Raw genomic sequence first — 13,610 nt, forward strand, 5'->3', positions numbered from 1 at the left:
CTCCTTCCGTGCTGTAACTTTCTATGGTTCTATGATTCCTTCGCTCCACCATTGGCGGCCGTACCTTCATTCGCCTGGGGCCCCAAGCTCTGGAATTTCCTCCCTAAACCTCTCCGCCTCTCTCTCCTTCTTTAAGGCATTCCTTAAAACTCTTTGATCAAGCTTTTGGTCGCCTGTCCTAATATCTCCGTATGTGACTCAGTGTTGATTCTTGTCTGATAACGCTCCTGTGAAGCGCCTTGGGATGATTTACTACGTTAAAGGCGCTATATAAATGTTATATAAAGTTGTTGTTTTTGGGTCTCTATACATTAGAGAAGTGAAGAGCTGAGGGCGATTTGATTGAGGTTTATAAGACATTGAAGGGTGCAGATTGTGTTTGTGGACACAGTTGGTTTTCTCTCTATTCATTCCTGGGTTGTGGGCGTCGCTGGCAAGGCCCAGCATTTATTGCCCATCCCTAATTGCCCCTCGAGAAGGTGGTGGTGAGCCGCCTTCTTGAACCGCTGCAGTCCGTGTGGTGAAGGTGCTCCCACAGCGCTGTTAGGGAGGGAGTTCCAGGATTTTGACCCAGCGACGATGAAGGATCGGTGATATATTTCCAAGTCGGAATGGTGTGTGTGACTTGGAGGGGAACTTGGAGGTGGTGGTGTTCCACTGCGCCCGCTGCCCTTGTCCTTTTAGGTGGAAGAGGTTGCGGGTTTGGGAGGTGCTGCCGAAGAAGCCTTGGCGAGTTGCTGCAGTGCATCTTGTAGATGGTCCACACTGCAGCCACGGTGCGCCGGTGGTGGAGGGAGTGAATGTTTAAGGTGGTGGATGGGGTGCCAATCAAACGGGCTGCTTTGACCTGGATGGTGTCGAGCTTCTCGAGTGTTGTTGGAGCTGCGCTCATCCAGGCAAGTGGAGAGTATTCCATCACACTCCTTACTTGTGCCTTGCTCCAACTGAATAGGTTAGGGTGGAACGGGGGGGAGGTGGGTGGGTGGGGGGGTCACACTCATATGTTAAGTAAAGGCATCTCTTTGTCTCCAGCTCTGTCTGTCATTCCTTCTCTGTTCCATGTGTGAATTAACACTCAGAACTATTTACAGACACTGGAATGTGTGAGACCTTTATTGAAATCATCATTTCAGATGATTGGGTGGTTACAGAATTTCAAATCTCGTTGATTCACTGATTATTCAGTAGCGATCTAACCCACTGATCTTGGTGGCAGAGCCGATCTCCTCTGACTCTTCTCCAGGCACGGAATCACAGTCGGTGATGTTACATGGCTCCTCGTGACTAAAAAATACGTCCGCCCCAGTTCTATACCAAACAGAGGGACAGAGACCAGCAACCACAGATTATTGTTAAACAGAAATAGGCAGATTTATGTTACACTCCTGCTCCAATCTTAAATATATCATTAACTTAGAGTGATGCAGATCAGACAATCCCTTACAGGTCTAGACTCCACAATTTACAATGACTCTTTATTCTACATTTTGTGCTGCTTAAGGGGAGGAATATCAGTGGGTTGAATGGAGCAACTTATCAGCTCAGATATCCAGCATCAAACACTCCCAGGGCAGGTACAGCACGGGTTAGATACAGAGTAAAGCTCCCTCTACACTGTCCCATCAAACACTCCCAGGGCAGATACAGCATGGGTTAGACACAGAGTAAAGCTCCCTCTACACTGTCCCATCAAACACTCCCAGGGCAGGTACAGCACGGGTTAGACACAGAGTAAAGCTCCCTCTACACTGTCCCATCAAACACTCCCAGGGCAGGTACAGCACGGGTTAGATACAGAGTAAAGCTCCCTCTACACTGTCCACGTCAAACACTCCCAGGGCAGGTACAACACGGGTTAGATACAGAGTAAAGCTCCCTCTACACTGTCCCATCAAACACTCCCAGGGCAGGTACAGCACGGGTTAGATACAGAGTAAAGCTCCCTCGACACTGTCCCCATCAAACACTCCCAGGGCAGGTACAGCACGGGTTAGATACAGAGTAAAGCTCCCTCTACACTGTCCCATCAAACACTCCCAGGGCAGGTACAGCATGGGTTAGATACAGAGTAAAGCTCCCTCTACACTGTCCCATCAAACACTCCCAGGGCAGGTACAGCACGGGTTAGATACAGAGTAAAGCTCCCTCTACACTGCCCCATCAAACACTCCCAGGGCAGGTACAGCACGGGTTAGATACAGAGTAAAGCTCCCTCTACACTGTCCCATCAAACAGTCCCAGGGCAGGTACAGCACGGGGTTAGATACAGAGTAAAGCTCCCTCTACACTGTCCCATCAAACAGTCCCAGGGCAGGTACAGCACGGGGTTAGATACAGAGTAAAGCTCCCTCTACACTGTCCCCATCAAACACTCCCAGGGCAGGTACATCACGGGTCAGATACAGAGTAAAGCTCCCTCTACAGTGTCCCATCAAACACTCCCAGGGCAGGTACAGCACGGGTTAGATACAGAGTAAAGCTCCCTCTACACTGTCCCGTCAAACACTCCCAGGACAGGTACAGCATGGGTTCGATACAGAGTAAAGCTCCCTCTACACTGTCCCATCAAACACTCCTAGGGCAGGTACAGCACGGGTTAGATACAGAGTAAAGCTCCCTCTACACTGTCCCATCAAACACTCCCAGGGCAGGTACAGCACGGGTTAGATACAGAGTAAAGCTCCCTCTACACTGTCCCATCAAACACTCCCAGGGCAGGTACAGCACGGGTTAGATACAGAGTAAAGCTCCCTCTACACTGTCCCATCAAACACTCCCAGGGCAGGTACAGCACGGGTTAGATACAGAGTAAAGCTCCCTCTACACTGTCCCATCAAACACTCCCAGGGCAGGTACACTCTCTCTCTACTATTACACAAACCGTCTATCGCTGAATTCCTTCAAGCGAGATCTGGACCTGTTTCTGACTGGGGCGGGGATCACCTCTTCCTGAAGGTAGGTACTGCAGTGAGTTCAGGGCCAGAGGACTAGTTTCGATCGCCTAGATGGGTCGGAGAGGAATTTCACAGATCTGTTCTTGCAAGTTGGCCTGGTTTTTTTTTACCTGTTTGTTTTTTTGCCTCTTCCAGGAGAGCACATGGTGTGGGGTGGGGAGTGTATAATATTTGTGATACTCAAGGTATCACAGTTGCGTGGGACAGGCTGGATATACCAGGGGGTCTTTACCTGTCCGTCAATGTTCGCATGTTCATTCGGGTGAATCCGCCCTGCTCTCCGAGGCCAGTATGTCCTGCCTGCGGGGGCGGTGCCCAGAACTGAACGCAGTTACCCCAGACGATGGGGACTGACCGCGGCTCTGTACTGCCTCACTTCCAGCGCCTTTGGTTAACTCTCTCATTGCTTTGAGGTACGTGTGTGCCAAACTCACTGACGTGAATCAGTCATTCATGAAAGAAAGACTTATGAAATAATACTGAGTGGCCTGCGGGTGGCGCTGTCCAGGGAGAGTATAAATACTCGGGCATGGGCCCAGCTTGCGCAGGACATTCTTAACAGGAACTAGTGAAGGACACAATTAGACCTCCATGTTGTAAAACAGTTGATTAAAGCTTTGTTTAACGTTTAGACCAAGTGCCTAGTAGTTTTCTTACATCACTCGCGAGCCTATCCACAGAGCAGACGCTGTAATTACCTGGTAGCTCCCCAGTTGTTTATGGGCTGTGAGACAGATTTTCGGAGTAACCACATGGTAGTCATGTTACCTCCTGAAAAGTACTGGCCGCTCCAAACTGTGACACTACCTGAGATGGGGTGGGGGAGTAGGAAATAAAAAACAGTCATGAGCAACATTCCTGCTAAGCTATGCAGAAGTTATGCTAAACTGGTCTCGAAGCTTGGTTAGACCACACTGCGGAGCACTGCGTACAGTTCTGGTCGCCATATTATAAAAAGGATGACATGAATCAGTCATTCATGAAAGAAAGACTTATGAAATAATACTGAGCGGCCTGCGTGTGGCGCTGTCCAGGGAGAGTATAAATACTCGGGCACGGGCCCAGCTTGCGCAGGACATTCTTAACAGGAACTAGTGAAGGACACAACTAGACCTCCATGTTGTAAAGCAGTTGATTAAAGCTTTGTTTAACGCTTAGACCAAGTGCCTAGTAGTTCCCTTATGTCAGAGGATACAGAGGTACTGGAGAGGGCGCAGAGCAGATTTACAAGAATGATACCAGAACTGTGAGGTTATCCCTATCAGGAAAGGATGAACAGGCCGGGGCTCTTTTCTCTAGAAAAGAGAACATAAGAACATAAGAAATAGGAGCAGGAGTCGGCCATTCGGACCCTGGAGCCTGCTCCGTCATTCAATGAGATCATGGCTGATCTTCTGCCTGAACTCCATTCACCGGCCCTATCGCCATATCCCTCGATGCCTTTACTAGTCAGAAATCTATCGATCTCTGTTTTGAATATACTCAATGACTGAGCCTCCACAGCCTTCTGGGGTAGAGAATTCCAAAGATCCACCACCCTCTGAGTGAAGAAATTTCTTCTCATCTCAGTCCTGAATGGCCTACCCTTTATCCTGAGGCTGTGGCCCCTGGTTCTAGACTCCCCAGCCGAGGGAAACATTCTCCCAGCATCCACCCTATCAAGCCCTGTAATAATTTTCTATGCTTCAATGAGATCCCCTCTCATTCTTCTGAATTCAAGGGAATACAGGCCTAGTCTACTCAATCTCTTCTCATACGACAGTCCTGCCATCCCAGGAATCAATCTCGTGAACCTTCGCTGCACTCCCTCTATGGCAAGTATACCCTTCCTTAGGTAAGGAGACCAAAATTGTACACGGTACTCCAGGTGTGGTCTCACCAAGGCCCTATACAATTGGAGTAAGACTTCTTTACTCCTGTACTCAAATCCTCCTGTAATGAAGGCCAGCATACCATTTGCCTTCCTAATGGCTTGCTGCATCTGCACATTCACTTTCAGTGGCTCATGTACAAGGGCACCCAGGTCCCTTTGAGCATCTGCATTCCCCAGAAGACTGAGGAGTGACCTAATAGAGGTCTTTAAAATGATGAAAGGTTTTGATAGAGTGGATACAGAGAGAGTGTTTCCACTTGTGGGGAAGAGCAAAAACTAAAGGCCGTCAGTATAAGATAGTCATTAATTAACGAGAGTGCTGGCATAGTGATTACGTTGCTGGACTAGTAATCCAGAGATCCATAGTTCAAAATAAACCTGGAATAAAAAGCTAGTGAAACCATGAAATCTGCTGCCCTTACCTCACTCCAGACCCACAGCAATGTGGTTGACTCTCAATTGCCCCTCTGAAATGGCCTAGCGAGACACGCAAGGGCAACTAGGGAATGGGCAACAAATGCTGGCCTTGCCAGCGACGCCCACATCCCATGAAAATGAATAAATCCAATAGGGAATTCAGGAGAAACTTCTTTACCCAGAGAGTGGTGAGAATGTGGAACTTGCTACCACAGGGAGTGGTTGAGGCGAATAGCGGAGATGCATTTAAGGGGAAACTAGATAAACACATGAGGGAGAAAGGGATAGAAGGATATGATGATAGGGTGAGATGAAATGGGGTGGGAGGAGGCTGGTGTGGAGCATAAACACCGGCACGGACTGGTTGGGCCGAATGGCCTGTTCCTGTGCTGTATATCCTGTGTAATCTATGTGATGTTACTGGACAAGTAATCCAGAGGCCAGGACTTATTAATCCTGAGATCAAAGCCCATCATGGCGGCAAGATTGACAGAACAGAAAGACATTACCCCCAGAGGTGGAAGGGCTGATCCCCTTCCCCTGACGTTGCGTTCTAGAAAACTTTATAAAACACTGGGTTAGGCCCCAGCTGGAGTATGGTGTCCCATTCCGGGCACCGCACTTTAGGAAGGATGTCAAGACCTTGGAGAGGGTGCGGAGGAGATTTACCAGAATGGTACCAGGGCATGAGGGACTTCAGTTACATGGCTAGACTGGAGAAGCTGGGGTTGTTCTCCTTAGAGCAGAGAAGTTTGAGAGGAGATTTGAAAGAGAAGTTTGAGAGGAGATTTGAAAGAGGTGTTCACAACCATGAGGGATCTGGACAGAGTTGATCGAACATAGGAGCAGGAGGAGGCCATTCGGCCCCTCGAGCCTGCTCCGCCATTCAATAAGATCATGGCTGATCTTCTACCTCAACTCCACTTTCCTGCACTATCCCCATATCCCTTGATTCCCTTAATATCCAAAAATCTATAGAGAGAAACTGTTCCCATTGGCGGAAGGGTCGAGAACCAGAGGACACAGATTTAAGGTGATTGGCAAAAGAACCAAAGGCGACATGAGGAAAAACTTTTTAACGCAGCGAGTGGTTAGGATCTGGAATGCCCTGCCTGAGAGGGTGGTGGAGGCAGATTCAATCACCGCTTTCAAAAGGGAATTGGATAAGTACCTGAAGGAATTTTTTTTACAGGGCTACAGGGAAAGGGCGGGGGAGTGGGACTAGCTGAAGTGCACTTGCAGAGAGCCGGCACGGGCTCGACGGGCCGAATGGCCTCCTTCTGTGCTGTAACCATTCTATGATTCTATGATAAAAAGATAGTCCTTTTTCTTCATTCTCTTTGAACAGCTCTGTTTATTAGCTTTAAAAATATTGGAGGTGGGGGGAAAGGGTTGGTTGATTGATGGGTAAGAGGCATCCAATCGTGTCATGGAGGAGTCTGTTTGCTTTCCAATTGGGCGTGGGAAGGCGGGGCATTGCAATGATTGATGTGTCAGACAACAAATGGCAGGAGCCTGGGAGGGTCATGTGACAAGACCTCCAGGACTACGCCCAGCCAGAGTTGGCGACCCGACCCTGCCTCATTTTCAATCAGCATTTATTACCCATCCCTAATTGTCTTCGAGAAGGTGGTGGTGAGCCGCCTTCTTGAACCGCTGCAGTCCGTGTGGTGAAGGTGCTCCCACAGTGCTGTTAGGGAGGGAGTTCCGGGATTTTGACCCAGCGACGATGAAGGATCGGCGATAAACTTCCAAGTCAGGATGGTGTGTGTGACTTGGAGGGGAACTTGGAGGTGGTGGTGTTCCCATGCGCTTGCTGCCCTTGTCCTTCGAGGTGGAAGAGGTCGCGGGTTTGGGAGGTGCTGCCGAAGAAGCCTTGGCGAGTTGCTGCAGCACATCTTGTAGATGGTCCACACTGCAGCCACGGTGCGCCGGTGGTGGAGGGAGTGAATGTTTAAGGTGGTGGATGGGGTGCAGATCAAGCGGGCTGCTTTGTCCTGGATGGTGTCGAGCTTCGTGAGTGGAGGAGAGAGAGAGGAGGAGAGGTTTAGGGAGGGAATTCTAGAGCTTAGGGTGCTGAAGGCATGGCCACCAATGGTGGAGCGATGGAAATTGGGGATGCTCAAGAGGCCAGAATTGGAGGAGCGCAGAGAGCTCGGAGGGTTGTGGGGCTGCAGGGCAACTCTGGACTTGCATCCTGCACCTGTCAGAAAGAAAGACTTGCATTTATATAGTGTGCCCTTCCTGACCTCAGCCCCTTCAGGAGAGAAGGGAGGAAAAACTAGCGGAAGAACAATCTAATGCAGCAAGCCTGATGACAATGGGAATAAATCAGAGCATCGACAAGATGTCCAGTCGTAAACGCGACAGCCCAGACCATCATGCAATGAAATATATATCATGGGTTACCTATGTCCCACTTCACCACAAATCCAAAGGTTGGTTGGTTGCCGTCCTGTTGAAATCCAGTCACAACCCCTCTTGCAGTTTGCCCAGTCGATGAGACAATGGATGTATAGCAGCCCGTCATGAGCCCAGAGTTGCTTACAGAGATATTCATCGTCGACCCGAGCTCATTCATCCAACAGCCAGCCAATGATTTTATCTGTCAGGAAGGTTGCATTATTTAAGGTCATTGAGTCTCCATCTCGCTCTCAGTTAGATAAAGACAGACTCGCATTTCTCCAGCGCCTTTCACCACCTCAGGACGTCCCACAGCGCTTTACAGCCAATGCAGTACTTTTTGAAGTGTGGTCACTGTTGTAATGTGGGAAACGCGGCTGACAATTTGTGCACAGCAAGCTCCCACAAACAGCAATGTGATAATGACCAGATCATCTATTTTAGTGATGTTGATTTGAGGGATAAATATTGACCCCAGGACACTGGGGAGGACTCCCCCTGCTCTTCTTCCAATAGTGGCCGTGGGATCTTTTACGTCCACCTGAGAGAGCAGATGTCTCAACTAAAAGAAAGCACCTCCGACAGTGCAGCACTCTCTCAGTATTGGCACCGGGAGTGTCAGCCTAGATTTTGTGCTCAAGTCCCTGGAGTGGGACTTGAACCCACAACATAATGACTCAGAGAAAAACAAGTTCTCCCCGTCTCGCACACACACACACACTCTCCCAGCAAGGGTCACTGGACAGTGATTCTCCCCTCTCCCTAACCCAGGGGTCACTGGGCAGTGATCAGGAGCAGGAACCCTGGCAGATTCTCCCCTCTCTCTAACCCAGGGGGTCACTGGGCAGTGATCAGGAGCAGGAACCCTGGCTGATTCTCCCCTCTCTCTAACCCAGGGGGTCACTGGGCAGTGATCAGGAGCAGGAACCCTGGCTGATTCTCCCCTCTCTCTAACCCAGGGGGTCACTGGGCAGTGATCAGGAGCAGGAACCCTGGCTGATTCTCCCCTCTCTCTAACCCAGGGGGTCACTGGGCAGTGATCAGGAGCAGGAACCCTGGCTGATTCTCCCCTCTCTCTAACCCAGGGGTCACTGGGCAGTGATCAGGAGCAGGAGCCCTGGCTGATTCTCCCCTCTCTCTAACCCAGGGGTCACTGGGTAGTGATCAGGAGCAGGAGCCCTGGCTGATTCTCCCCTCTCTCTAACCCAGGGGTCACTGGGCAGTGATCAGGAGCAGGAACCCTGGCTGATTCTCCCCTCTCTCTAACCCAGGGGTCACTGGGTAGTGATCAGGAGCAGGAGCCCTGGCTGATTCTCCCCTCTCTCTAACCCAGGGGTCACTGGGCAGTGATCAGGAGCAGGAACCCTGGCTGATTCTCCCCTCTCTCTAACCCAGGGGTCACTGGGCAGTGATCAGGGGCAGGAACCCTGGCTGATTCTCCCCTCTCTCTAACCCAGGGGGTCACTGGGCAGTGATCAGGAGCAGGAACCCTGGCTGATTCTCTCCTCTCCCTAACCCAGGGTGTCACTGGGCAGTGATCAGGAGCAGGAACCCTGGCTGATTCTCTCCTCTCCCTAACCCAGGGTGTCACTGGGCAGTGATCAGGAGCAGGAACCCTGGCTGATTCTCTCCTCTCTCTAACCCAGGGGTCACTGGGCAGTGATCAGGAGCAGGAACCCTGGCTGATTCTCCCCTCTCTCTAACCCAGGGTGTCACTGGGCAGTGATCAGGAGCAGGAACCCTGGCTGATTCTCCCTTCTCTAAAGCGGGAGTTTACTGCCACCAATTCTGACCTTATTACTGCCCCACCTTTCCTGTGGGAACCAATAGCCCAGACCGCCGATCAACTTACCAACGCTGGGCTGGAGGTGCTGAAGACACACAATGATAGCGTGAGCGGCAGATACAAAAGCTTGCCCAGCATGGTGCCGATTCCGCTCACTCAGCCTTGCTCCTCGGTGCTGCCCTCTCTCAGTCCGTCTGTTGCCGAGGGGCTCGGGCCAGCCGCATTTAAACAGTCCTGTCCGTCCTGGGACGACCGCCAGGTCACGTTGTGTAGCTGGTTGAACAAGCGCACCATTGGGAAAGGAGGAAGTGCCCTTGAGAAAGGACCGAGTTATTGCCACATTGTAGCGACTGTTGGCGGGGAGGTGGCAGGAGTAACCGACAGGGGTCAATTTCTCTCACTGAATCGATCCATAGAAATTTACAGCACAGAAGGAGGCCATTCGGCCCATCGTGTCCGCGCCGACCGACAAAGAGCTCTCCCAGCCTAATCCCACTTTCCAGCTCTTGCTCCGTAGCCCTGTAGGTTACGGCGGTTCAAGTGCATATCCAAGTACTTTTTAAATGTGATGAGGGTTTTTGCCTCTCCCACCCTTTCAGGCAGTGAGTTCCAGACCCCCACCACCCTCTGGGTGAAAAGAATTCTCCTCAACTCCCCTCTAATCCTTCTCCCAATGACTTTAAATCTATTCCCCCTGGTTACTGAATTCTCTAAGGGAGATAGGTCCTTCCTGTCCACTCTATCTGGGCCCCTCATAATTTTACACACCTCAATTAAATCTCCCCTCAGCCTCCTCTGTTCCAAAGAAAACAACCCCAGCCTGTCCAATCTTTCCTCGTAGCTAAAATTCTCCAGTCCTGGCAACATAGAAACACAGAAGATAGGAGCAGGAGTAGGCCATTCGGCCCCTCGAGCCTGCTCCGCCATTCAATGAGATCATGGCTGATCATCCAAATTCAGTACCCTGTCCCTGCCTTCTCCCCATACCCCTTGATCCCTTTAGCCTTAAGAAATATATCTAACTCCTTCTTGAATATATTTAATGAATTGGCCTCCACTGCCTTCTGTGGTAGAGAATTCCACAGGTTCACCACTCTCTGGGTGAAGAAATTCCTCCTCATCTCTGTCCTAAATGGCTTACCCCTTATCCTTAGACTGTGACCCCTGGTTCTGGACTCCCCGACCATCGGGAACATCCTTCCTGCATCTAGTCTGTCCAGTCCTGTTAGAATTTTATAAGTTTCAATGAGATCCCCTCTCATTCTTCTAAACTCCAGCGAGTATAAGCCCAATCGACCCAATCCCTCCTCATACGTCTAGTGTTTTAGACAGTTCAAGCATAACCCTCCCTGCTCTTGTATTCTATGCCTCGGCTAATAAAGGAAAGTATCCCAATACAGTGTCCGCGTTGCGTGCAGAATGACATTTAATTAAGGATAAAGGGGGGAAAGTCTGTGCTTAGAAAAGCAAAATACTGCGGATGCTGGAAATCTGAAATAAAAACAGAAAAATGCTCGTTCCTTATTCCAAACTTGGGGAGGGCGTCCCTGCAGAGTCTCAACCTGTCCGCACCTGGCAAATTACAGCCCGACCTTATTCACTCCAGGTCGCCGGATGACGAGGCGTCGGGCACGAGTTAAAGTATCCAGAGCATCGATCGATAGAGAGAGAGACGGCACCTCCGACAGTGCAGCACTCCCTCAGCACCGCTCCCATTTCTCCAGCGCCTTTCACGGCCTCAGGACGTTGCCAATGCGCGCCACGGCCCAACGCAGTGCTTGCTTGAAGCGCGGTGGCTGTGGAAAGTGTAGGCAATGCGGCAGCCGATGCGCGCACAGCAAGATCCCACAAACAGCAACGAGACAAATCGACCAGATCAACCTGTTTGTTTTTTTTTTTTTTAAAAGTGATGTTGGTCGAGACGTAAAATAATTGGGCCCCAGGACACCGGGCAGAACGCCCTCTGCTTGTCTTCAGATAGCGGCCGCGGGATCTTTTACGTCCACCTGCGACATGTGGAAGTACAGTTTCTCACTCGGACATAAAATGGCTTCCTGGGCATAGAATAAAAACTTTAAATGGCCAACAGCATGATTCACTAATCATGTTTCAAGGGAATGAGACAATGTAGGAATGCTACATACGTACTCCTCATCTGTCATAAGCTTAACAAGGAGCCTCATTTACCAAACAAACAGCCATGGACATGATAAGGTAAACATCGGCCCACAGGGCCAGTTGCTACAGTTACAGAACAGAGGGATCCCATAATAAAGGATTAGTTAATCTTATCCCGAGGTATTTCTGTTCGTTATTCTAACGCAGCCCGGAATACGTTGTTTCAATAATTCGCAAGGTCTGTGCCTTTGTAATCAGTTATGATTCAATACTATGTCATGTGGCATAGAAAGCCTGTTTTGCTTCTGTACTGTATAAATGTTACAACTTCGGTATTACTTTGAAGAGGTCTGATGCAGCCTTTGACTACACAACCCTTCCCTTGCAAGCAAATAAAGCCTGTCTTTGACGATACTTTGTGTTTAAGAGTCTTACTCGGGAGTCGAGACTTCGACAGTAAGCAGACGGGGGCCCTCGGTTTAACGCCTCATCCGAAAGACGGCGCCCTCCGACAGTGCGGCGCTCCCTCGGCACAGAGTGTCGGCCTCGATTTTGCCCTCAAGTCTCTGGAGTGGGGACTTGACCCCATGACCTTCAGACACAGAGGCGAGAGAGAGATACCCAATGAGCCACGGGACGTACAATGCAGGAGGGAACAGGCCATAGCTGGTCGAGCAAGAAACAAAAGAGAGTTTTTTTTTAAATGATTGCAGAATTTTATTGGCTCGTCACTGATACAGTAAATCATGGGAGTAAATTTAACAGAATGGATCAGGACTTGTATCTCCTCTCCGAAACAGCACCAAATAAAATGAGACCATGAAAGATTGACTTAAAGGGACACTCCCTTTTTGGGGGAGTAGTTTGATTTCCAAGGATTGGGCCGCTATGCACCATTCACTCTCCAAGTTTACAAACGTTTGCCATTTCATTTTAGAAAGAACTTGCATTTCTCCCGCGCCTTTCACCACCTCAGGACGTCCCAAAGCACTCCGCAGCCAGTGAAGCACTTTTGAAGGGAATGGGAGTTATACTGTCAGTTGCGACCGCAGGGGAAGGGAGGGGCGGGGCGGAAGGGTGGGTGCTGTGGTGTCCGCAGACCCTTGTTACAAGACTCCACACTCGAGGTTTAAAAGCTCCAGGGCACTTTCAAAAACACGGCTTCACATCGGATTGGAGTTATACTGCAGCTGGTGCAGACTCAAAGCAGTGAGAGGTGGTCTCCGGCCAATGGGGCGGGGAGGGTCTTGCATCGCTGGGCTTGGGTTGTAGAGGAAAGCACCGCTCCTTGGTCCTATGAAGCGCCTGGGTCTCGCAGGTTAAGACTGATGTTTCTCGACTCCGATTGGTCCCACAACCTCTGCGTTCCCTGGTCCCGAAGTTCTCTGGTTGGAGGGGCGGTGGTGGGAGAGTGAGAAGAAAATCTAAAGGCAGAATGGTGAGCAGAACCAGGGTTGTATAGGGTTGTCAACGGCGCCAGGATCTGCCCCCCCCGGGAGGCGCCAGGATCTGCCCCCCCCGGGAGGCTCCAGGATCTGCCCCCCCCCCCGGGAGGCGCCAGGATCTGCCCCCCCCCCGGGAGGCGCCAGGATCAGCCCCCCCCGGAGACTCCAGGATCTGCCCCCGGAGACTCCAGGATCTGCCCCCGGAGACTCCAAGATCTGCCCCCGGAGACTCCAGGAATTGAAGGTTAATGTCTATGACACCGCCGCAAGCGTAACCCAGGAGAAAAATCACTGGGGGTCATGAAACATTTTTGGTGTCTTTGAAGACTTTCATTTATTATGTGGCCATAAAAATATTGGAGATGGGCGAAAAAATGTGTTTGAATGACAGTCGAGCTTAATCCAATTGGGTGACAGAGAGTCAGTTCCTTCCCCGATTGGCCGTTGGGAAGGCGGGGCCCCCAGAGGATGGTCCATTGGCGGGAGTGGTTCGCGGCCGGACATCCGTCGAAGGCCCAAGTTGGGAACTTGAGGTCTGCGACACTTGCTGCCGATCAAACGCGAGGGAAGCTCCCGACTGGGCGGCCTTGGCCATCAGAGAGGAGGAGAGAAGG

General features: G+C 50.6%; 1 protein-coding gene across 1 annotated transcript; it reads right to left on the minus strand.

Moving 5' to 3' along the window:
• Positions 1 to 1,090: 1,090 nt before the first annotated feature.
• On the minus strand, positions 1,091 to 9,671 carry LOC147092912 (avidin-like). Its single transcript, XM_085976219.1, has 4 exons — positions 9,500 to 9,671; positions 7,654 to 7,849; positions 3,653 to 3,761; positions 1,091 to 1,308 (listed from the first exon to the last, which is right to left on the minus strand). The coding sequence occupies exons 1-4, from the start codon at positions 9,569 to 9,571 to the stop codon at positions 1,182 to 1,184; spliced, it is 504 nt and encodes a 167-aa protein (XP_085832345.1). The 5' UTR covers positions 9,572 to 9,671; the 3' UTR covers positions 1,091 to 1,181.
• Positions 9,672 to 13,610: the final 3,939 nt, after the last annotated feature.

Source organism: Somniosus microcephalus, unplaced genomic scaffold (genome assembly GCF_052327205.1).
Source record: "Somniosus microcephalus isolate GS21.2 unplaced genomic scaffold, FLI_Smic_1.0 unresolved_chr2, whole genome shotgun sequence".
NCBI classification, from domain to species: Eukaryota; Metazoa; Chordata; class Chondrichthyes; order Squaliformes; family Somniosidae; genus Somniosus; species Somniosus microcephalus.

Coding starts and splice junctions, on each gene's coding strand:
- LOC147092912 (XM_085976219.1), bottom strand. CDS start 9,571: ATGCTGGGCAAGCTTTTGTATCTGCCGCTCACGCTATCATTGTGTGTC. Junction 3,762..7,653: donor TGTGGTGAAGTGGGACATAG/GTAACCCATGAT, acceptor ACCCCATCTCAG/GTAGTGTCACAGTTTGGAGC. Junction 1,309..3,652: donor AACAACTGGGGAGCTACCAG/GTAATTACAGCG, acceptor TGTTTGGTATAG/AACTGGGGCGGACGTATTTT.